Source organism: Chroicocephalus ridibundus, chromosome 12 (assembly GCF_963924245.1).
Source record: "Chroicocephalus ridibundus chromosome 12, bChrRid1.1, whole genome shotgun sequence".
NCBI lineage: Eukaryota > Metazoa > Chordata > Aves > Charadriiformes > Laridae > Chroicocephalus > Chroicocephalus ridibundus.
This window is the reverse complement of record NC_086295.1, coordinates 11,310,254-11,334,274: the sequence shown is the minus strand read 5'-3', so window position 1 is coordinate 11,334,274 and position 24,021 is coordinate 11,310,254. Positions and strand designations below refer to the sequence as shown.

General features: G+C 41.5%; 1 protein-coding gene across 2 annotated transcripts in view; it reads right to left on the bottom strand.

Moving 5' to 3' along the window:
* Window positions 1-24,021, bottom strand: part of STK4 (serine/threonine kinase 4) — a 48,647-nt gene that overhangs the window by 17,880 nt on the left and 6,746 nt on the right. Inside the window, exons 6-11 of one of the 2 annotated variants that reach the window (XM_063349932.1) lie at window positions 23,589-23,756; window positions 22,887-23,024; window positions 22,124-22,252; window positions 21,628-21,681; window positions 19,700-19,886; window positions 5,956-6,113 (exon numbers count right to left, since the gene is read on the bottom strand). In XM_063349932.1, the coding sequence (XP_063206002.1) occupies window positions 5,956-6,113; window positions 19,700-19,886; window positions 21,628-21,681; window positions 22,124-22,252; window positions 22,887-23,024; window positions 23,589-23,756 (834 nt within the window). The remainder of the gene's footprint in view (window positions 1-5,955; window positions 6,114-19,699; window positions 19,887-21,627; window positions 21,682-22,123; window positions 22,253-22,886; window positions 23,025-23,588; window positions 23,757-24,021) is intronic. The other variant, XM_063349933.1, reaches the window with a different exon arrangement.

Sequence of the window (24,021 nt, the reverse complement as noted above, 5' to 3'; positions counted from 1 at the left end):
CATCCCCACCGCCTGGACCACACCTGATATGCATAAGTAGCCACTGATCTGCGGGCGTTGTCAGGCTGGTGTCTACCACCAGGCTTAAAAATACAGTATGATCCTAATGCGATTTGACTTCCTTTGAAAGAATTAAGCTTTCTATAAAACTTTTCAGTAAGAACTTCAATCTCTTGCTATCACACCAATACTTAATCTGTCTAACTAGAAGGAAAAGGATTCACATTGACGATTTCACTGCAACCAACAGCCATTTGTCCAACTGAACAAGCTGAACACCATTAGACTTAACACACTTTCCTTTTCTGCTAGTAAAGAAACCAGAAGTTGTTTGTTCTACTTATTTAATTACTTTGTTTCCAATGTAATGTTTCAAACTACTAAGTAAAAGCACAGAAACGAGGATGTTAATAAAAAACACTATATCCCAGATGAGAGCAGCATAATGAAACATTGTCTCAATAAACAGAAAATTGTATTTTTCTTTACTACTTCAAGCAAAGGAATTATACCCCCACTCCGCTAAGAAGAAAGCTCACTTTCATTTACGTTATACTTGTAAAAAAGAAAGATCAAAGCAGTAGCTGTTAAAAGCTCTGGCTAGAAGCTGCTTACAGACAGACACAAAAACTACCACGGTTTCCTACCAAGGAAGTATAAATGGACGTTCAGTTACCCAAAGTTATTTAAAGGAGGCTGCAGTTGCGATACGAACTCTTGCAGCTAATTCAAGAACTCAAAAAGATGTGAATATACTTTTAGAAACTGGACTTCATGAAAATGTAAGTGTTTTCTTGATGTTTTGCTTCAACAGTTTGCCAGACTACTGCTTTGTCTCTTACCAGCACAAATTGCAAACGCGAGAGTGAAATACATCTCTGTTGCTCACTCCTTTGTCCCACCGGCTCGGTGAAGCATCCCGCTCCAACAGCCTCATGCTCCAGGGAGCCCCTGACAGGACCCGGCATAAGGAAGAGGGACGCTGTCTGCAGCAGGAGCTCCTAACCAAAACCACTTTTGAAACAAAGACGCCTCATTTCAAAATGAGTGAATTTTAAGGAGCACAATCCACGGAGAAGTCGGGTATCGACAGCGAGCTGTGGCCCAAGCACTTTGGGAGCAGCAGGCTAGATAACTGGTTACTGGAAAGAGAACTGTAGCTGCGGGATCAAACCCAGCCTTTCCTCCAGCTCCTGTAACTCAAAGTCCCTTCTCTGCCCATCTCTCTCTAGCAGATGGGGAGGTGGAGACAAGAACATCAGCTTGTACACGAGGGCTCTGGCTGTGCAGCCCTGGCAAAAGTGGCAGCCGATCAGCACCTTCATTCTTCCCCCCAATTAGAGAACATTAACACCTCCTGCTCATCCTTCCTTCTTTTGCCCTGCAAAAATTTCAGAAGCAGCAGTTCTGCTGCTTGCAGGACAGTCTTCCCCAGCAGTGGAGAAACGGATGACACGCTGCGCTGCAAAGTGATAAAGTCTGTTTTGGAACTAGGTAATATCACAGCAATCTCTCCCATCCAACGAAATTCCCATCAGCAGCCAACGAGACACTTCCCAAAGGGAGCTAAAAAGATGAGCTGGTGTGAGACCAGCACTCCCAGCACGGAGACACAAGACCCGAAAAACACAGGTTCGCTCACAGCAGACTGAAGGGTGGTGAACCTGCGAACAAAGGCCATGACAGCAGCCATCAACAGTCAGCTGAAGGATTTGCCATGTCTACTCCTCCTTCTTCTGCAAACCTTGACACTCTCAAGGATATACATCAATTTTATTTTTGTAAAGAAAAAAAAGCTCTGCTCCAAAGTTTTTCTGCTTCAATGAGAGAACCTGTGAAGGCGGATCTTCTTCATTCAGCCAAGGAGTGAGAAGGACAGACCCAAATAACTAGGAACAGGAAAGGTCTGATTCACCAAGACTTAGCAGATGCAAGCTAATCAAAGTCTTCCCAAAGGAAGTAGGATACTTCTTAGGAAAGAAGACATAAACCTTGTTTCTGAAGGTCAGCTTCCTTCCCAGAGCTGCAGCAGCAGGACAGAGATCGCCAGGGCAGAAGACGACTGCTGATGGCTGCAGTTCTCCACCGAGGTCCTGCAGGTGATCAACATCGCTCCCCTTCAAACACTCAGCTATCACCTGGTGCTCTTCCAGCGAAGCACAGAGAGCAAGAGCAGCTGAAGACAACATAAAAGTGTCTGTACCAATTAAGCTCTTGACAGGCTTACACAGGCCAGGAACGGTCAGCAGATACACGGGTGCTGGAAGCAAAAAGCCTTCGAGCAAACAGCTTCAACTCCTGGCGTAAAGCCTGCGGAAACACTTGGCGTCCTGCAGTGCTCTTGCTCTAGTGTCTAGTCCTATTTTACTCCACATACAAAACAAGCTCCTAGAATACTTAACTAGCATAGATTACATGAAAAATTATGAATTAGACCTACAGCAAAACCTAAGGTCAACACTACAGGTATTAAAGAAACGGGAGTTGAATCACGATGGCAAAATTCAAGATTGACAGGGGCTCTACCTCCACTCATTTTCACCAGTGAAATCACACTCATTAAATAGAAATGAAAATATTTCAGTATTGTCATAACTACCATAAGCCATGAATGGCTGGAACCTGCTAATTTGCTAATAAAATAGGCTTTCAATAGAACGATTAGTGATAGAATACCCAACATTTATGACTGGATGATCCACACCTACTTGCTACAATAGGTCTGTCAAGACTGACGGCCTTTCAAGCAGGGGCAGAATATAAAACAAAGTGATCCCACTTTAGCCACACGTGATACTAGAACACTGACCTGCTCAGAGCAGTTAAAAGGCTTTTAAAATAGGAATAGGCAAAGAGTTTGTTGTGTCTAAGGGCAGGAAACGCCACACAACAAGTTTTGCTGTATGTTACAGTGCTACAGCAAGCTACTGAAAGATTAAAGTGAAAAAATGTACAGCATGGTCTAAACAAATCCTCTATCATTATTAATTTAAGTCTGTGCAACAGTATGCAACTAATGTTCACTGGCAAAATTAAATTCAACTACAAAAACTTTGAGATCTGATTATGGCAATTAGGAATCCTACATACAATGCAGCCTGCCCATTAACAGCCTACCCTGCAGCATTTTCCTATTAGTTTGTTATATTCTTCCTGAAAGCAAGAATTCTTGCCCATGATTAGTATTTTTTTTCCCCCATGTTAAATAAATAATAATGTTCTTGAAAACATTTTTCACAATCAAGCAGGGCTTAAGACTTTAGAGATCCTTGTTGAAACATGAGTGGAGATAAACATTACCGGGCATTGACTAATCAGTTAATAACGTCTACCTCAGAAATCCAACGCTGGAAATACACTGCTGGAATACACAGGGTTTATGCCATCTCAGACCACAACCAGGAATAGCCAGAGCATCACGCTGGAGAGGAATGGAGTTCATCACCTTTTAGAAGAGGATGTCTGGGTTTTCAGCGCTGCAGTGGATGGGGCTGGCTCGGTCTTACCCTCATCTAACATGACATGGCCATTGTGATATAAATAGTGTCTTATTTGCCTGCTTGAGAGGAACGATGTTAGTCAAGAAAAGGTCAAATGGTTTTGCCACAGAGGAAAAGAGCAAAAATCTTTTGTAAATTAATATTGCCCTTTTTGGGTTTTTTTTTGGAAGAGAGGAGACGCCAGGTGCTGGTCACACAGGAGGGAGAGGAATACAGAAGAGAAGCCAAAGCATATTTACGCAGTCTGCAGTAGCACAAAGCAATAATATTTCAATCATTTCTTAAGACCCAGGAGGAACTAGTATTCACCCAGCATCTCGCTGATCTCATCTTTACTTGGAATCCTGCAAACTCTATGGGCAACGGCTGCTCAAACCTGCCTACTTTGACAATGCAGAAATAAGTCATAGCCGCAGGCACGTCTAGGACAGATGCACTTCATGCACCTACTAGCGAATGTGTATTTTCTTATTCCGCAATGCTTATTGCATTGATGCCTTCAATCAGTAAACGTGACTTTCACCCATAGCTAGCCAAATTGATCTATTTTCAGCCAAATACCCAGTTTTAAGTCTCTGAATACATTACGCAACCTGAGGTTACTCCTACTAACGCTCAGATAAGCGCTATACAAATACCCACGTGCATTTCTTAAGGTTGCTTTCAAGCACTTTTCTTACCCTACAGAAAAGAAAGTAGCTCTGTTACAAAATCTGCACGCAAGACAGGCTGGTACATTCATACACAATTGAACTAGAGAAATACATATAGCCGGGAAGCGAAATTTCTGCAAATTACTATATGAAGGTGACCTAAAGCCCGATTTATTGCAAGCTTTTATCGCTTCCTTTTATTGCTTCCAGCGCACTGGTAATCTACGCACACGGCGATACTTCAGTACTAATGGAAATCAGTAAACAAGGTCACAGGCGTGTCAAACAGTTGCTTTGCACTTTCTAAAAATATTTGTAGGTGCTGTTTGCTAGGACGGCACCGACCTTTCCCTGTGTCATCCGCGTTGCCTGTGCCGCTCACTGGGTTGTAGCCTGCACCTACAGCTCGCAGTACGCGGGGTGGAATACATCCTGCTCGCTGGAAATAAGGGTAATTGCTAAACTTGTTATCAACTGAATTAGAAAGTAAAATAATTACAGCAAGTTTCCCCTTGGGCCATTTTCTGCAGACTACAAAAGATACTCCAAACCAGACCATCTTTCCTGGGAAATACCACACGTCAAAAAAATGATTGTTTATCATTAAATTAAGTTACAGCATGTAAGGTGAATGAGATAAACCGAGTATCTGATTCAACTAGAATCGTGTTTGGCCCAGACCCTGTGATACGCAGGCAGCTTGCAGGTTATTTTTGCAAAACATGTTTATGCAGTGGCTTTAAGCCTTCAGGCTAAACATAATGTAGTGCAAAGGGCTACAAGAGAGAGAACGCAGCAGGTCCCCTCCGCTAGCCGTCCTTTTCAGTCTAAATACAAAGATCTGGGATGCAGCAGTAAAGAAAAGATAACAAAAATATATGTAACAGCAGTAGTCTATACAATCTGTACAAAGAGAATGAAAGGCTCCAGCTATTATTCCAGCCTTAAAGTAAAGCACCTCCTCGAGTCGTGACTGGCAGAGGGAATTCGCTTTCCACGCTGCTTTGTGAAGGTGGAGTGAATCTCAGCAGCTCCTGAACGCAGCATGACAACCCCGACCACGGGCAGTGCAAACAGCCAGCGTACGGGTGCACAGTGCGCTTAAAGCAAAAAAAAGTGCTTGCAGTGAAATATCATTGAAAGAAAATGCGGCGTTCTGTTCAGCAGAGCATGCATCTACCGGCATTTTGAACTCAAACCATAAATTTTCCATCCTCACACACACACAAAAAAAAAAATTAAATCCATTTTATGAGTAATAGATCTTTCTTTTGACTTCTGAAAAGTTCCTGAAGACTCTGAGCATGTGAACCTTAGTTAGGAAGGCTGAAATTGAGGACTTGAAAGAGAAATGAAGACAAGCTCGATGTTTATATAATAAAACAAAACCCAGTGCCAAGGCTTGAGAAAAACAAGGAAATTCAATGGTTCTAACACTGTTTTTTGTCAAATGCTATACATTCAGGATCTGCATTTTCCAACTACCATCTGGAATTCTATTTTTTTATTTTAAATGCGTAATGAGGAAGTAAAGCAAGATCGCTTGTACCTTCATGTCCTCAGGCTTTTTTGTTCGTTTGTTTGCTTTAAAACAAGGACAATATACAGATAATGACTGGTTATGATTACCAAGAAATACCTAAAGAAAATGAGTTTTTCAAAATGCCCCATCCAAATGCATTAGCAATTAGATTCTCCTCAAGTTTCCATTAGTCTGTCAAAACAAGAAATAATCTTAGAGCAGCTCTGACTAAAACTCTTAAAGATTGTCACATTGATTGAATTTCAAAGTATAGACTTACAAATTCGTAGTCTCCATCCTGTGGTACTTTCCAATCAGATGAATTTTTTGTCTGGCCAGACACATTCTTCCCAAAGCTATTGATTTGATTCTCTTTCTCCTTCTGCTCAAAATATTCAAGGAATGATGGTTTGGCTGGCTGCATCGTTTCATCCCTCCCTGGAAATATTAAAAATTAAAAAAAAAATATGTTGTTTTGAAAAATATATTTTCAGTTATACAGCTTTACATCATGCCCAAAAGTGATTTTGGTTTTTTTAGCACACACTAAATCACGTAGTACTGCTAAAGCACTATTTTTTTCAGAAGGTTTTCAACCATAAAACTGATTGTACAGCGAGAAAATTGGAGAAGGGGAGCTCAAAGCACACCAAACAACTGATTACAATGCTGGAGGCCTTGGCCTCTGGACCTGCAACCCCTCCGTCAAAGCTCCCTACCAGGCAACCGAGCTTCATCCACTGAACACAAGAACTAAACTGCGACCAACTACAGACGTTGGGTTTTTTTATCATCCCAACCAGCACTGCGAAATACACAACGTTCCAAAACTAAACAGCATTGTTTTACAAGCAGAAACTCACCTTTATATTTATGAAAGGAACAGTACAAAAGCAAGGCCTTCAAAGACAATGTCTACCATGCAAATGTCACATCACTCACCTTGAGTAGAAGAAGTCATGTTCTACACTTCTTGGGTAGAACGGATTAATTAGTTTGCAGAGCTGGTATTTTTTCTTTTTATAAGCAGTCAGTAAGTTTTCAAGTTTACTGCCCTAGTTTTCTTTTCTAAGTTAATTCCTCTGAACACACCTTCTGAGTGGATTACTCAAATAAACCAGAGATAGAGATGAACCATTCAATTCTAGACTGCACTTAAGAAAATTGGGGTAATAAGAAATGGGCAAGGGTATAAAGAGAGACAGAGGAGTCAAAATAACCCCCTAAATATGAATACTTTGATTTTTAAGAGCAGGTCTCATAAGCCTCCCAAGCACCATTCTCAATAACAAAGAGTTCACCCATACCGATGGTAGAAGAAAGGATACAGCCAAGAGCACAAAGCTTTAGCACATCTAGATTTACATTATTCTCATTTGTCTAAATTATTCTTCAGAACAAGCAGAAGTTAACAGAAAAGGACGAAGGCTGCTGATCCATTAAGATTAATGAGCCAGTAAAACTATGTTCTCATCGGGTGCCCAGGTATGTTGCGTGGTTGGTGGGATCAGGGGTACAAGCAGCAATGTAGTCCTCCTTCCTTTAGCCATTGCACCATCCAAATCCCTGCTCTTGTGATTTAAGCACCATTACATACAAATAAATCTAGCAATCCATTCAGCCAACAGGTTTCCATCCCTGAAGGAAGAAACGTGGGGTCAGAAGTTCACAAATCAAAGCAGATCCCCAGTGCTGGGCTCTATCACCGAGGGCAGCTCCAGCTGCAGGGTGACGACAGTGAAATAGGGGAGGAAGTGATGAAAAGTGAGAGTATGAAAATACTGATTCCTAACAGAGCCCGCATAAAAGTCAATACAGGAAAAACACACAAAATTTAACTTCGCAGACAGTGAAGACCAGATGACCTTCACGATCTCCAAGAGAAGATTTCTGCACAGGTGCGGCCAGTACAGCATCGCATGCTGCCCGGGCTACTCACGCTTAATTCTGGCCTGTCCCGTGACTTACAGTGCTGTTAATACCTCGTCAAGAGTCTCAATCCAAATGAAGAGGCCAGTTCACATAGCAGATGTGCTTTACCAGGGCCGTACCACACCACCAGGAGAGCTGACACCGCGGGTAAAGGCTACGCGCAGCTCAACGCCACCGTGCTGCTCTTTGGGATAAAACACCTCATAAAAACCTGTGAGCATTATGGAAATAAGCAGTTTAACAATACCTAGTAAAACAGGTTTGTTCTGATAAAATACAGTTCTCTAGACACTGGAGTAGGTTAATCACACTTGAAACATATGTTTTTGTCAATGCAGAAACCATCATTTTCAGAAAGCAGGATCAGGACTAGACTTAACAGAAAATGGCATCAGAATAGCCTAATTCTGGACTGGGTAAATAAGTTCACTGTCCAATACCATACATTTGAAATAAATATAATGTCAGGCAGGCGATCGACCAACAGTTTAGAGCTTCAGACAAACACCCAGGGGATGGAGCCGTCTCTTGATGGGTCTGTGGGGTCTGCGTACTGCAGAGACTCTCCCACCACAGTTTGTACAGAAGGCAGGCTATCGCAAGACATCCTTACTGAGGACATCCAGCAGCTCTTTCTTCTCGAAAAAATATTAGCTACTCTGGAAACCCATTAAGATTTAATCACAGAATATTATTCTTCCACATAAAATTGCCATCCAGTGATCCAGAACTTCCCTGGCAGACTCTGTCTGATCCTCAGACAAGTGGATGAATTCCTTGGTCAGCTATGAGATACTTGAGGAAGTTATTTGTCTATAGACATGTTAAATACAAATTTCCGCAAAGTACGAGAAATCTTGGCAGGATATTTGGGTTGTGATACCGAGGGACGGGTGGTTCTCCACAGCCTGAAATGTCACGATGCATTTTGAAAAAGCCCTGCCTCGCGCTGCCTCTCCAGGGTCAGCTAAAAGCTCAAGCATGAACTAAAGTGCTTATACTTTTACACTATGACAACTGGAGCAAAGACAAATTATTCTACCCCTGGCAGTAGTTCCCCCTTTTTTTAAAAAAACAAAAACCTCATCATACAGAATTACACAGAGAAAGACACCTTCAGACAGGCTGCGTGAAGGTCAGTCAGGAAACACGTCTGCGAAGTGGAGAACAGATTTGCTGTTGGGAATAATTACTGAAATACAATAGCAATCCAATTACTGCTAAGCGATAAAACATTTATTTAGAACGAGGTAAATACACCCCTTGCGTTCTGCTGCAGTGCAGCCTGTTTGGAGCGGGAGGTAAGTTGTTATGGCAAATCACAGCAATGTTTAACACCGACAAGTTTTGCAGAAATAGAGGAGTTCATGACCACCTAGGCTAATCTATACACAGCTTACTGACCGCCAGCCTAGGTCGCAGTAATTTAGGCTTCCTAGGAGAGAAAAAAAGAAAATCTAAATCAAGTTTGTACTGTACGTTTTGAAAAGAGTCGTTTGCAGCACAGGAGACTTGGAAAGCAAGTGTTTCACTCCAGTGACATTGGCTTATTCAGTTTTTTTTTTTTAGTTGGTTGTTTTTTGTTGGGTTTGTTTTGTTTTTTAAAAGACTGTTTGCTCATACCAGAGCTTAATTCAGAGCATCACTTAAAGTAATCATGCTCATTTCCCCACACCTTGTATTTCACCAAGAACTGCAACATTCATAAACAACTAGTTACATCTACTGAACAACCACCTATTGTAGCATCACTGAGTTATCAAAAGGCATAACCATCCCAAGTTTTACTAAATAAAGCTTGTGTTTGGATACGCCTTTTGATATTCAATATTTAATAGAACTTCTGTTTTCATGCAGAAATAAAACAGACAAAGAAGGACGCACATGAAGTGGTGGTGGCAGTTTATAATCCTGAAGAGTACAACTGCATTTTCAGCCCCACCAGTACAAGTGATGGAAAAGCTGGGGGGCTGCAGCGGAAGGCTGCTGGGACACCAAAGGGCTCCCTGCCTTGGGTGGGAGGGCAGGAGGGGCTCTAGCTGCAGTCTCCCACCTCAACAGGCCATCAGAGCCCCGCTCTCCCCAGCGAGAGGATGGCAGGAAGGGTCTGAACTGCAGCAAGGGCACTGCAGCTGAACGCAAGGAAGAAAGTTTCCACAAGAAGGAAGGTTGTGCAATGCAGTGGGGCTGGAGCGGCCGTGCAAGACCCTGAGCAACCAGATCTGACCCTGCACTTGGTCCCAGCCATCACGGGGGGAACTGGACTGATGGGCTTCAGTTGTTCCTGCCAAGCCACTCTTGAGGGTGGTGAGACACTGGGACAGGTTGCCCAGAGAAGCTGTGGATGCCCCATCCCTGGGGGTGTTCAAGACCAGGTTGGACGGGGCTTTGAGCAACTTGGTCTAGTGGGAGGTGTCCCTGTTCACAGCAGGGAGGTTGGAACTGGTCTTTAAGGTCCCTTCCAACCTAAACCGTTCTATGATTCTGCAACTCGCACTTTTCACACTCGCTGTCAGACACCTCCAACCTTGCAGTCACCATAGGCCTTTCAACTGCACGCCACATTTAGTCACCAACTTTAGTACATTTCTACACATCAGCACATTACACTGCATCTTTATTTAGTGTTGGTTTGTTTTCTGTTTAAACAGATTAAAATAGATATTGCTAACTGACAAACAAAAAAATGGAAAAAAGATAATATAAAGTGAAAAACAGGCAAAACACAGATCTAAGGGGTCTGAAATGTTAGTTGCCGCTATGATCTCAGTAGGGGTGTGCATGCAGCAAGACCAACAGAAACATTCCCGGAGACAGAAAGACATTACACCAAATCAATTATCATCTCAGCATGACTGGATTTCTTTTCGTCAATCTTGGCACTTAACAGCAGCATCATCTTTCCAAAGACGATCCGCTATTAATCTAACACAAGAGTCACCCCACTATATCTTTAAGATTTTGATAACAGGCAACTGAAGACAAAAAAAAACAAAAAAAAAACCAAATCGATCACTGCTATTTGCAGAAGCTGCTGAAAGATGACACTGCACTGTGCCAAAAAGCATTTAACTTCCTAATTCTATAGGGTTAGACTAAAATATGAACATTTGACAGAAAATGAGATCACAAGTGTGGCAGAGAAGAGCAAGAGAAGAGAAGGTCACCCTGCGGTGACAAGAAAGGCTTCTCCATGCATTTATTTTGGAACCTAAAGAGTTGCTTACAAGGATGAGCCACGAGAGCTCCCCAGAGCCATTAACGGTCTACCATTTAGATACACAGTCATCTTTTTAGGAGCTGTATTAATTACGCAAATGGAACAGCACGGCGCTGCTGGAGCCTGTCCAGCTGACTGCAGGATGGCGGGTTTGGGCTCGCTGTGCAGGCGCTGGCACGGCCGCTCGGCGTCCAGCCTGCCGGGCAGTGAAGAGCAGAAGCCCTCCACGAAAAACTCACGAGTGCTGCCTGGTATAAAGTCACGTTTAGAAAAGTGTAAGAACATCAGTATTGTTGTGTGTGACAAGAGGAAAGGATGTGAAATTGGTGGGTCCAAAGGCAGAGAATGCCATAAGTTGTGAACAACAAATACCCCCTTAGATTTCGATTTTTAAAGGAATTTACTACCTCAGTAATAGTGTTACCCTTTCAGCACTGGAAAGCACAAGTCCAACTGCATGTGGTACCATGGAAATTGGGACAGTCCTTACCCAAAGAGCCAATAGCCCAGACAAGCCAAAAGACAACGGACAGATACAGGCAGGGCACTGCAAGAAGCCAGCGAGGCAACATCAGCAACAGCCGGTGGCCTCGGCACACTGGATCCTCTCCTCTGCCAGGCTGCAACATGCCCTTGTTTCCTTTACGGAAGAACTTAAAAAACAATGTGCTCCCTGTCAAAAAACGTCACCTGTCTGAATACTTGAGAGAATGGAAGAGGTCCATCTTAGTGGCTGACTGCAGCACACAGACATCCTCACATCAAGCCAAAGATGACAAAGAAAGTGTGGAGAGCCTTCAAGCCATTCGTATTTCCATAGGATGCTGCAGAGAAAGCAGCATGATAAAGAAAAAAAATAGAACAGTCAATTAAGCCAGCAAGAGATTTAGGTTTTTTCCCAGCAGTAAAGAATATCTGTGAAACCAGAACACTCAGTATCATCTAGTCTCAGAAATCAAAGTACTCATTTTGTTGATTTTGTCAAATTAGCTCTCACAATTGAGAATTTTCAGAAGCTCATGAGCTTCAAAGGATGCCTCAAAAGGAAAGTGGGATTTACAAAGTCCTTCTATCCATCTGAACAAGCTTGCCGAGTAACGAAACTACAATTTCTGCTTTTCTCTAAAATTATTCTTCTTTACTCAAACTTGGCAGCAGAAGAATCCCTGTTTTGTTATTCTTTCCTCTTGAAAGAGATTGTTATTATCTACCTAGAGTGAATATTCTAGAGTCACAAAGCTTATCACGAGAGAGAGTAAGATAACCTCGGCAACACATTTTGTGTGCTCTTTGTTCAAGTCAGTTAATACTTAAAATACTTCTTATTGAAGCTATGGTGAGAGATTTCCTTCCTTATATCACAAAGATCGGTGCTCAAGCTGTGGCTGGGAACAGTCAGGAGATCGTGCCACAAATGCATCTACGAAGAAGGTAATGTAAAGCAACAACAATGAAGTGATCAGTTGCTAAATTAGCAGGATCAAACTAAAATGTGGTACTTGGTACACGTATACCTATTTGTCAAGGTGTCGTGAGGTTGCACTTTTTAGAAAGACAACTGGCCTCAGCTCTGAAGAATACTTGTGTTTGTGACAGTGGGGTGTCAGGAGCAACAAAACCAAAAATTTTGAAGTCTATTTGTGCTAGGGAGGTATCACAAATGCCCTGCACAAAGCCCAGGAAGATGCATCCCTGTGAGCAGGAGCTCAAACCAGCTCTGTAGAGATGCAGTGAAGAGCACTCACGTTAACTTTAAAGCAAGCAGAGCTATCACTGCCTTTAGTCAGCCATTAATGCCAGAAAGGATCCCCTGGGACACACAGCAGTCTTCTACTACCCTATACAAGATTATATAGTCCCTTTCACTGCGGGATCAAGATCTGTTATAAAGCAGTTGGTTTGCTTTGTCTTTGCTGTTGACAGACTCGCTGTTCCCCTGGAGTTATGAACCCTCTCACTTCCAGTCCGAAATTTATGGGTAAACAGTGTATGAGTGCTTGCTCTTGAGCAAGCCTCAGCTCTTTGGCATTCAAACCATCATCCTCTACAGCATTCAGCTTACCTCCATCCCCTTTTTTATTTTTTTTTTAAGAGTTCTCATATCCAATGACATCTTTCATTTTAGTGGTCTAAACAAGCATCGCTCTCTCATTGACTTCTCATATAACAGGCTCCGTCCCCACCAATCTCAGCAAGCTTCTGTCTGCTTTGGATTGAATTATGGAACTTTAAAGCTGAAAATGCACACATTTAGGATGCACAAAACAGTGCCCGATGATTATGTGCAAGCAACACTTCATTAATATTAAATTTCAACTGGAACTGCAGTTTTATTCACTTCAGGCTATTTCTTAGATATCAGAGATGAACTTTAGCAGCGGGACAGCATAATTTGTAACAGGACTGAGTCGTTTTATGCAGCAAAGCAGAGAGATACCAATTTATTCAACCAGAGTAAAAAGTGCTCCATCATTAATGAATTCACCCCATGGCAACACAAGCTGATATTTCCTCACATTAAAAGCAGCCCACATAACACTTCATATCTATTGAAGCTTATAAGGACAAGCCTTTCCATAATTACGGCCTATCTCAAACTAAATCAAAGCAGAACACACCTGACAGGTCCTGCTATTAAGAAGGAGCTCCTAAATGACCATAAAAATCAACGCTAGGTATCCTAACTAATCTCTTTTAATGAGTAAAAGACATCAAAGTCATCTAAGGAAAAGAGCAGCAACACTTGTCAAAAGCTGTGGTGTATATAATTGAGGACTTTCTGAACGAGGAGGAAATCCTCACAGTAATGAAAGCTGTTTAAGACCAAGTTTGGATCGCCTTTTGGATCTCTCTTACATAAAACCTCAGAAAAGATTATAAACATACAGCAGCTTTCTTTCTCCATCACAAATTTTCAGTGGACACCTATATCTTTCACCTCATTAGCTTGAATTGCTAATTTAGTCCAGCAAGTACAGTCCACGACAGAGGCAGGGAGATGTGAAGGTGCATCAGGAAAAGAAGTGAACATTTCATATTCTGCATCATCTGGCTCAGGTCCTGATGAATCTTAATGAGAAACAACCTCATCAACAGGGCTGTGAGTCTTCAGGTCCAGTGCCCCGTGGGCAACAGCTCAGGCTGCCCAAATGGCATTTTCTAACACCCTTTCTATTCATAACACAGCAACTCATCTGTCATATTCACAACCTAAAAACTCATTATCTAGAGAGAACAGAAAACAACACAGCAATGAAATTGAACTTTTTTTTTTTTTCCTGAAGCTAGAAAACCTGCTGGTAAAACCAAAATTGGTTTAAAACTTCTGCAATTAAGGAATTTAAGAGTTTACAGAGTTTTCCTCCTTCCTGCTCAGGAGGAAAGCCTTCTCCATGGTTTATTTTGATCCAGTAGGAAGTGAGTTTATTCTTAGAAGAGACAGGTAGATTTACAGTTTGCCTGTACGTGCAAATATATGCATGTGTATGGGACAGAGATATACTTACTAAGGGATTTACTACTACTCTGCCTCTTGCTTGAGTCTCCTGAAACATATTTCCTCCCGTACACTACTCAGGACTCTGTTGGTCATACTTCCCATCTTCCTCAAGACAATGCTTCCACCCAGAAAAAAAAAAAAAATCCCCCTACTTTCTATCCCCACCATCACAAATGCAGGGCTGCTTAATAATAAAGTGTAAGGAACAGCAAAACCAGCCATGTTAAACACAGCTACTTCTCTTTCTCCAATTCCAATATCTCTGAAAATACAAATATTAACAGATGATGAACTTTGCCTTAGCATTAAAGCTTTGTCAAACATTCAGGACAGCCGAAGGTGGACAATCATCCATCTCAGACCCCAGACTTAACTTTTCTTCATGCATCAGTCTGCACAGAACCGCTATTTCAGTTGCTAACATGCCGCACAGAAGTCCAGCAGGCCACCACTATTCAAATAGGACAAAAAAAAACCAAAAAACCAAAACCCGCAGCAAAAACCCAACTATAAGAACGACAGCATCTACAACTCCCATCGCTCAAAAATACTGTCCACATGTCCACACAACTTGATATTTTTAAACAAACTGTGCTGGCCGCTGTTTATGCCAAGTTTGCCAGCAAGGCTGCTATTAAGATAAAAGTCAAAAAGTAACACAGTTGGAAGTCTTATCTTTGAAGATTTATATTCTCTGCATCTCAGGAGTGGCAGTATAATGCTTCTTACAGTTCGAGAAGGATTTAATCAATGTAGGCGTTTCTATAAACAGTATGTTATTTAAATGCATAACGCTGAGTGTTTTATGGTCTGGTTATGCCTAAATGGACCAATTTATTTTAAACACAGAAAAGCACCACTGGACATTAATAACACTAAGCAGTAGGAAGCTGCTCTGAAGAGCTATTGTCTACGCAGAAAAACAGAAGCAAAACACAGCCAATATCTCTGACATACAGATGATGTAAACCCTGACAAAGCAAGGAGCTATTCTCTCCAGTACCTGCTTTAGCTATTTGGATAATGCGCATCTGGACTTTTTTTGGACAACTACTGATATTCCACCACCTATAGCTACCTCAGCTGCATACCAGGAATACTTTATTCAATTATAATATTAATGCAGTCACATAAACCTTCTGCCATCCAAATTCATTCTGCTGTCCACGTTACAGCTTTTACAGTCATTGCTCTACATGAAAAATTACAGGTTAATTAGCGGAGACAAAAAGTTTCCTGAGCCTTGGCAGCGACACTTCTTTGGTTTAGGTTTCAGTGTCACCCACTGGATGTCTCGCAAAGCCACCAAGACTAACAAGCTTACATGGAATCATTTTTGTAAAAGGAAATTGCCGACTTTGCATCTCAGCTCATTTAATTTGCTAATGAAACCCAATCTCCCCTCAAAAGGGGAAATAGCTTTTTAAAAGGACACAACCAGGCTTAGCAGTGTGGGCACGGTAAAAGCATAAAAAAACCCAAACCACCCCTAACTTTATTACAAGAATTAAGCCTAGAATTTTTTCTTTTAAACATTTACCAACTATTACGAATTTTTACCTACATGTTACATTATCAAGGTAGAGGCAACAGCATTATTAGAGCTTCTTATCTCCCTCTGCAGCAGATGCTCTACTGAGCGTGCGCCACATTAACAAAAACCCCCGGCCCCCCAGTTCTTCCACCCTCTGCAGACCCCTCGTCCGTCTCCACCCAGAAACCAGAGAGCCCAACTCACACCGCTGTCGGCAGTTCTACATTCTCCAGTGTCGTTTTATTTGGTGCTTCAACAAGCCAGAGGCACTTTAACATAGAAAATAAGACAAACTAGATCCTATTTCACTTGGACCCAATTGTATTGCAGTGTCCAAGGAAGACAATATGTTTATCTGCTTTATTATAAAATTATGTTCCACTCTTTAAATCAAAGAGACAAACTCATGCCAAGTTTCCACTATCTAAAGACATACAGCAAATAAAGCAGAAAAAAAAAACCAAAAAAACACATTAAAAAATGCCGTGCTATTTACTAGCACTATATATTCTCTCATAGGAAAATTAAAAAAAAGATGATTTCAGACATATACACAGTGCAAAAGTTATTCTGTCTCTCAAGCACAACGGAAATGTCTGTTATTACAAGTGATTGTTCATCTGTAGTTCTTCAGCTACTCCCAAAGTTTTCCTGGAATAGTTTAACTGCAATCCATAAGTAATCTGTTAGCAATCGATTTATAAGTAAAATGTGTCGCAGTGCAATTTAGTATCTGCGGTTTCAGGCAATCACTTGAGTGCTTTCAAAATGCATAACAGAATGTCATAGTGACATTTTTAATGCCACCTGGATATTTATATTGAGTGTCCAGAAAAAAGCCAAGCAAATGAAAGAATTTCAGCAAACAGAATTACAGCTCAATTGACTACTAAACAAAACTTCCCCTGCAATGTAAAATACTAGAATTCAAGAATGTTTTTCCTCTGAGCCTGAAAAGTTATGAATCGATTTAAGCAAGAGTCGCTTTCAAGGCTATTGGAAGTCGTTTGCTAGAAATTTCAAAGACAATCCTACCTAAAGCATCGCATTCCGATGTCCTACAAACGCTTTTTACATTAAAAAGAAAGAAAACCAACCCAAAATCTGGCAAAGAGAAAGAGGTTTTTTTTAAATTAGGAGGAAGGGCTGGACCACTAGCTCAGAAGCCTGCACTTAAAAAGCACCAGACACGCAGGAAAGCTAAATTTTCCTACTAATGCCAGGCAAGAAAAAAAAAAAATCACAATTTTTTTTATTGACTTAAAATAGGTCTTATTGTGAGTCATAACACAAGTGGCCAAGTGAAATATAGCCTTCTTTAAAAACATGAATCAACGAAGCTCCTCTTCAAACTCAGTGGTTTCCAAGCAGGATTATTACATTTATGTTTAAGATTACAAAACGAACTTGCTCCAGAGAGTTCTGCAGCAGGCTGATGAGCTTCGCAGTTAAATTAACATAACTGACTGTTAAGAGAATATAAATATGGAAATGGCAAGCTGTAAAAGATGGAGCTATAGGCAATTCACGTGGAGGGCAAGCTGCTCAGAGATGCTGCCCTGCAGCACGCCCAAGGAACACACACAGAACTGCTCTGCGCGGCAGCACCAACCTCAGCATCCTGCTACTGAGGAAGGAAGGGGAATAAGGCGTGAAGGAAAAGTTAAGCTTATTCAACCTGCAGCAAAACGAGCGCTGGAACAGGCTGCCCAGAGAGGTGGTGGAGTCTCCATCTCTGGAGACATTCAAAACCCACCTGGACGCGTTCCTGTGCAACCTGCTCTGGGTGACCCTGCTCTGGAAGGGAGTTGGACTGGATGATCTCCAGAGGTCCCTTCCAACCCCTGCCATTCTGTGATTCTGTGAGCGCTGAGCACAGTTGGGTTTTACCGGGGAGGGACGCGATACTGGTGCCAACCAGCGCTCGCACCCAGGGGCTCCAAACGCTTCCTCCAGAGAAGAACAGTGGTTTTAAGAAGTCTGAAGACTAGAAGGGGTTAAAAGCAAAAACTCAACTTTCTAGTCACAGACACCCAGAGCTCTTAGAGCTTGTTCTGGAGCTCCCTCTTGAGGTTAGCTACTACACCGTATTAAAGACACTGCAACAGCCTCATAACCAATGCTACTCAAAATGAGAGCGTGTCCTTGCAAAAGAGACACTATCAAAGGCATCTCCTCAAACCTCTGTACACTCGTTTGTAGAGAGCAATAGATGCTTTTGAGCTGCAATCTCGAAAAGATGGTGAGAAGGTAAGCACACGTTCAACACAGGAAGATAAACTGAAAAAGAGGCACTTTACATACACACCTTTGGGAGCCAGTGCAGGAGCACCACAGCCAGTAAAACCTCTGTTACGGTGAATCAGGAAATGGAACAGCAAACACTAACGATGAGAAATTAACAGTGTTGTCTATTTGTAAAGAAACAGCAACTTCACTTGGTTTATTGAAGGCTGTTAACATGTCCCACTCTTTGTGTGTCCCTTTAAGCTACTCTAGGCATTCCTCCACCTCCTTGCTAGAGCCACCTTGTTCCACAAAACCCCATGGCATTAATCTATCGTCACTGTTGCCACAGGCTGCTACACAGGCTGGCACCTCTGGTTTTTAATGTGGTGAATCAGCATTTGCCAAAGTTCACAAAATTCTTTATATGGGTTCTGCTTAAATTTCACTCTCAAAACCAGTATCTTTCCACAAGCCCTAGAGGGCCCCCGCATGGAAGAAGCTTTCAACACAGAAATTCCCGAGAAAAGGATTATCCCAAAGTCCCGTGGAGAATTTTTTCCTCTCCCACAATAGCTAGAAGTTCAAAAATCTGATGGCCAAGGAAATCCATGCAAGAGCCAAAGGAACAATCTTATGATGGTCATATTTTATTTTACTAGTGCTGAGCCCCAACTCAGCACTTTCTTCAGTGCTTGAGCAAACATCCACACTGGCCATCTGAGTCATCTTCCTCTGCCTCAATACTGTCCAGACTACCCAAACCAGTGGGAATGGATCTCTATGAGAATCCATTATTGAGAAAAGACTCTTTTTCTTCTAGTTATACTTTTCCAGGAAGGCTCTTTCTGCCATCTCTTTGATCAAAAAAGCATTTTTAGCCCTTTTCCAGGTCAAGCTGTGAAGTCTTCCACAGACTATCAGGGATCAGAGTCACATCATTTTAAATCTTACATCCTACAACAAGGCTTGTAGTTTTAGTAAGCTTTTCTATTTTAGGGCAGAAGGGATTTCAACTTGAATATCTCAGAACAGCAACACATAGTTTATTCAGTGGTCCTTAGTGATTAAAGTAGCACTAAAGGAACACCAAGCCTGGAGAGATGCTAGCTCCTCCCACTGTGCCTTGCTGCGCTTGAAATGTGCAAGGTATTTCTCGTTTCACAGAAGTAGCCCTTGATTTGATGCATCAGTTCCGAAACAGACTTGCTCTTTTAGGTAACAGGTTACAGCCAGATCACCTTCTACAGCAACAGAAAATTTTTTACTAACCCTTTGCTAGAGCGTCCCTCCTCTACATTCTGTGAAAAAGACAAAACAGACAAAAAAGAACCAACAACCCCCCCCATACTAGCTAGAATCAGCTCTTACTCGACCAGCACAGCTCATGGAAATTGTGCACAACTCATCAGCTATACCAAGTGCAAGACTAAAAAGACTGGCTTGAAACTAGGACCTAGAAAGGATCTCTTCACTGCTGCCAGAGTTTTAGCTCCCTACAACCAAAAGACATCACAAAAAGCTACAGAGAATAACAAAGCAGGTTGGGAATACATTTCATTGCCCACAGTAGCTCCTAAGTAATCTTCTAGAAGGTAAAGAAGTTTTCTTACTTTTCATGGTGCCCTCCTCCTCTTCCTCTTCTGTGTTTATGACCATTGTACCCAGCTGGGATTCCAAGGTGCCGTCATGTTCTATCATGGTGTTGGCTCCATCACTCATCGTGTTGACAGCTCTTATGGTACCAGTTTCATCTCCACTCGCCCTCACCATGGTACCTGAATCGGTTTCATCTTCTTCCTGTACAAGGATGCCGTAAATACATTTTTACTGATGGTGGTGAAGTCCGATTAAGAGTGTCCATATGCAAGGACCCTGGCAAGTCTTAGTAATTCAGAGATTTTTACAAATACACGTGGAAGCCAACAACATTTTTATTTTATGTACTTAGTTCTCTCCCTGTCATCTCCAAGCAGGTAACGAAAAGTCTTCAGACTTTTCAGTCAGCTTAATAAATAAGAGAACGAATAAACAATCAGCAAAGGCTTCTCAATGCAAATTGTATCTCATTTCTGACCTGGTGACCTGTCTGTAGGAGCAGATCACAATACTCATTCAATCTTCGCGTTTCTATTTATGTTGTTAGTTTTAACATTTAACCTAAACCCCCTATCTCACACGGTACACTTCACTGAGGAGTCATTAGTTATTAGACAACAACAGGTCTAAGTCTGGAGTGCATGTGGCACACTGAAGAAAAATTATTTACCTATTTTTTAGGAGTTTGTCTTTAATATTTAGGTAGTTTTACTTGCTGTAAACTTCAGAAGCACTGAAGAAACATGAACTGAATTTGCAAATCTTTAAAAAGGAATGAAATTATCAAAGTCTAGTCATTGTTTTCAGATGAAAATGATTTCTTTTCTTAACAGGTACTAATATTATAGAAGTTTGAATTATTGCTGTCAAGGCTTGAGAGACTGACTGTGTAGGAAAACACAAGCTCCTGAAACAAATTCTGGTAGGAAGACTTCCTGGCAGACAGTTACCCTGGCCAGAGACAGTAGTTTCATTAGATGGTGTGTGCTTCACCAGGTATATATTGTGCCTAGGATTTCATGAAGAACAAGGTCAAAATTTCCACAATCTGTTTAGTCTTGGAAACATGGACCAGGTATCCAACTATAGCAACAGAAGTCACTTCCTAGCTTTACAGTGATGCTAATGCTTTGTTATGGTGTGACCATGGGCTTATTGATCTGTATTAGTGCTAGAGGGAAAACACAGGTCTTGCACATCAAACTCTAATACTCCATCTCAATGTCATTGAAAGAAAGGACACCCCTCCACATTCTGGTGTTTCATACATTTCGTCTGTTCTGTCAAGGATGTCTATATAATTTACTTCCAACCTCAAAAACAACTGCAAGAGAAGGAGAAAACTACATGTGATGCTAACAGAGGAAAAGCAATTTTATGTGGGGATGAATGAGTGAGAGGAAGTAATAAATTTGTCAGCTACACATCATTTAACAAAGGACTAGAGCAGAAATTTCCACAGCACTTGGGAAGTGCTTGGGAACACTTTCCTGCTGGCAGACACAGAGCAGAGAAGATTCAGGAAAACACACACACCAACAGAAACCACTCAGCTCCATTACATAGACACCATCTCTCAGCAACGTGACTCCAGATCGGTCAGAAATTAAGCAGAGAGGGTAGGGACAATACTCATAGAGTCAACATCATGGCAACATGACCGATACTTCCACACTGAACAAATAGGCAGTCCTAAACTGGAAAATTAGACGAACAACGTCTTCAGCATAGATACCGTGGACCATGCTATTCAAATCTAACCTCTGAGAGGGACTCTGGCATACAATGCCTTTTGTTGCCCGTTTCATTTATTCAGGTTGAAGCAGGCAGGCTCAAAAAACAGCTTTCAACATGCTTTCCATATTCACATGCTGGAACCACTGAAACAAGGCGCCCGAGCTTAAATTCACAGCAATCCCCTGAACACTTGTCATGCCCTCACCTCAGGTTTCTGTCGGCTGCTCTTGTGGAGTAGAAAGTTTCTATAAGGGGGGTTCTAAAGCACAACAATAGTAAAACAACATAACATACTTATATCATAGTGCATTTCAGACGATATTATTATCTTAAACTAGGAGAGCAGTCTAAGAACTGAATCTACAGTGAAAAATTCTCATTACTGCATAAATAATATAATTTAACTGGGAAAATGTATCAAGTCTTTTGCGTACGCTACTTTGCAGGCTTGTTCAATCACAAGTCTCTAGCTACACTCTAAGCTAAGCAGTAAGCCATCCATGCTGGCTACCCTGTTCAAATATAAAGATTTAGCGGATACCAAGCATTGGGTCAAGCAGTCATAAAGTAGAAAACTCAAGAATTAAGTCAAATCCACGAGTAATTGGATAAAATATTGCAAACCCAAAACCCAAAGCAGCTAAGTTTTATGAAAGGAGCAAGAGTTTGGACTTAGTACACCGTTGCTATTAAATACTCACTGAATTTTCTTCATCATCTTGATCTAGTTCACGCTGTTGCGCCTCTTGCCGTTTCAGCTTGATATCCATTGCTTCATTAATCAAGTCTCGCAGAATCGACACTCCTTTGGCACTTTTAACAAATGGATGCTGAGAAGTATATTAAAAACAAATAAGCACTGCATCCAAACCAAGATATAATGGTAAAACACTGTTACTATGGCCTACCTTTAATCAAAATTAAGGTTTAACTCAATACATTACTAAAATAAAAACCCAATACTTCTGTTTGGCCGAGGAGGGAGACCTCCTGCCCTCCAAACATGCTCCAGGGGCACTACTGCTGTGGGACCTTGGGCTCATTCCCCTCCCACAACTCTTACTTTCTTTCCTTAGCAGCTTAATTGTCAAGAACCAACTACACAGGTCATCACCATGCCTAGACCATTCTGAGCAATCACTTTAATTTAGCCTCTCCTTTCTAGTGCTTTAAGAGGCAGTTCCTTGGCCATGCTGGTGAAAAATTGAAAGTAAAAATAACTCCAAAAGCCAAACAAAGAAAGAATAACCCAGAGAAGACAAAGATAGGAAGTTGGACTGGTTCTCAGAGAAGAACTGAAAAGTTGAAGTTTAGTAGAAGATTTCTTAAAATGAGATATTAAAAAGTAAAATCTGCAGTGAGCAAGAGCAGCAAGAAATGAAACCCACAGCTTGGCAGACAGGCAGCACTGCCTTCTCTAGCAAGAATTCTCTAGAGCTTACGTTCTCGTAAGAAAAGGCAGACCTGCAGAAGCTGCGTTGCTGTGGCACGCTGCTCTGGGCTCTTCACAAGACACTGTTTTACAAAGTCCGTAAAATTGTCTGACCAGAGTTCTGGCTTCCGGAATGTTGGAGGTGGATTGGTAGGAATCATGAAAATTGCCTGAAAACAGAATAATATTCCAGATTTCAGTTTAAAGCTTTCGAACAATACAACATAAATACACTCAGACATACACTGGTACTAAAGAACTATAGATATTTCGAGTTTGCTGCTTCTGAAGAGTTTGTGACAATATTATACAAAAATTTGCTCAGAGGGATCAAGCAGCCAGAAATCTGACTTTTCTCACCAGGTGCTTACACTTTTGTCTGAGCCATTTTATGCCGCAAAAGGTGTGAATCTGCCATTTCTAAGTCTTAAAAATTTGTGCTTATGTAAAGAAAAAAAAAAATCACTTTGGATAATACACCTAAAAATATGTTTCTTCACACCCAACACAAGGAGCTTCAGCTATGTCTTAGCAGAAGAGGATCATGATTTTCCTCCCCATTAAGATTTTCCTTCTCAAAGATCTGTTTTTCATTTAATCAACAGTAAAAAGAACTGACGGAAAACAAATCATTTACTCTAAATTAAAAGCAAGACGTTACGTTGATGTTCAGCCAGCTAGAATAGCAAATCCTTTCCATACAGCAATACATTTCAAGAGACCACAGTCCTTACCCTCATAGGATGAATATCTGCGTACGGTGGCTTGCCTTCAGCCATTTCTATTGCAGTGATTCCCAAGGACCAGATGTCTGCAACACAATTATACCCAATTTCTTGAATCACTTCTGGAGCCATCCAAAATGGGGTCCCTATAACTGTGTTCCGCTTCGCCATGGTGTCCTGAGAAGAGCAGGATAAAGATCCAGACAACAGTAATTGTATTAGCCACAAACACTCACTAATGAGTTATCACTCTAATTATCTTTCACTTGCACACGATGCACGTTATTAGATTCAGCAAGACTGGGATACAGGGGGGCTGCAAAGAGGAACTGAAATGTGCTTACAGAAGTTAAAAATATCCTGAAGAAAACAGCAAATGCTATTGCAAACCATTACGCAGGTACAGCAGCTTCCACAGAGGAAGCTCTGCTCTAATGTTTTG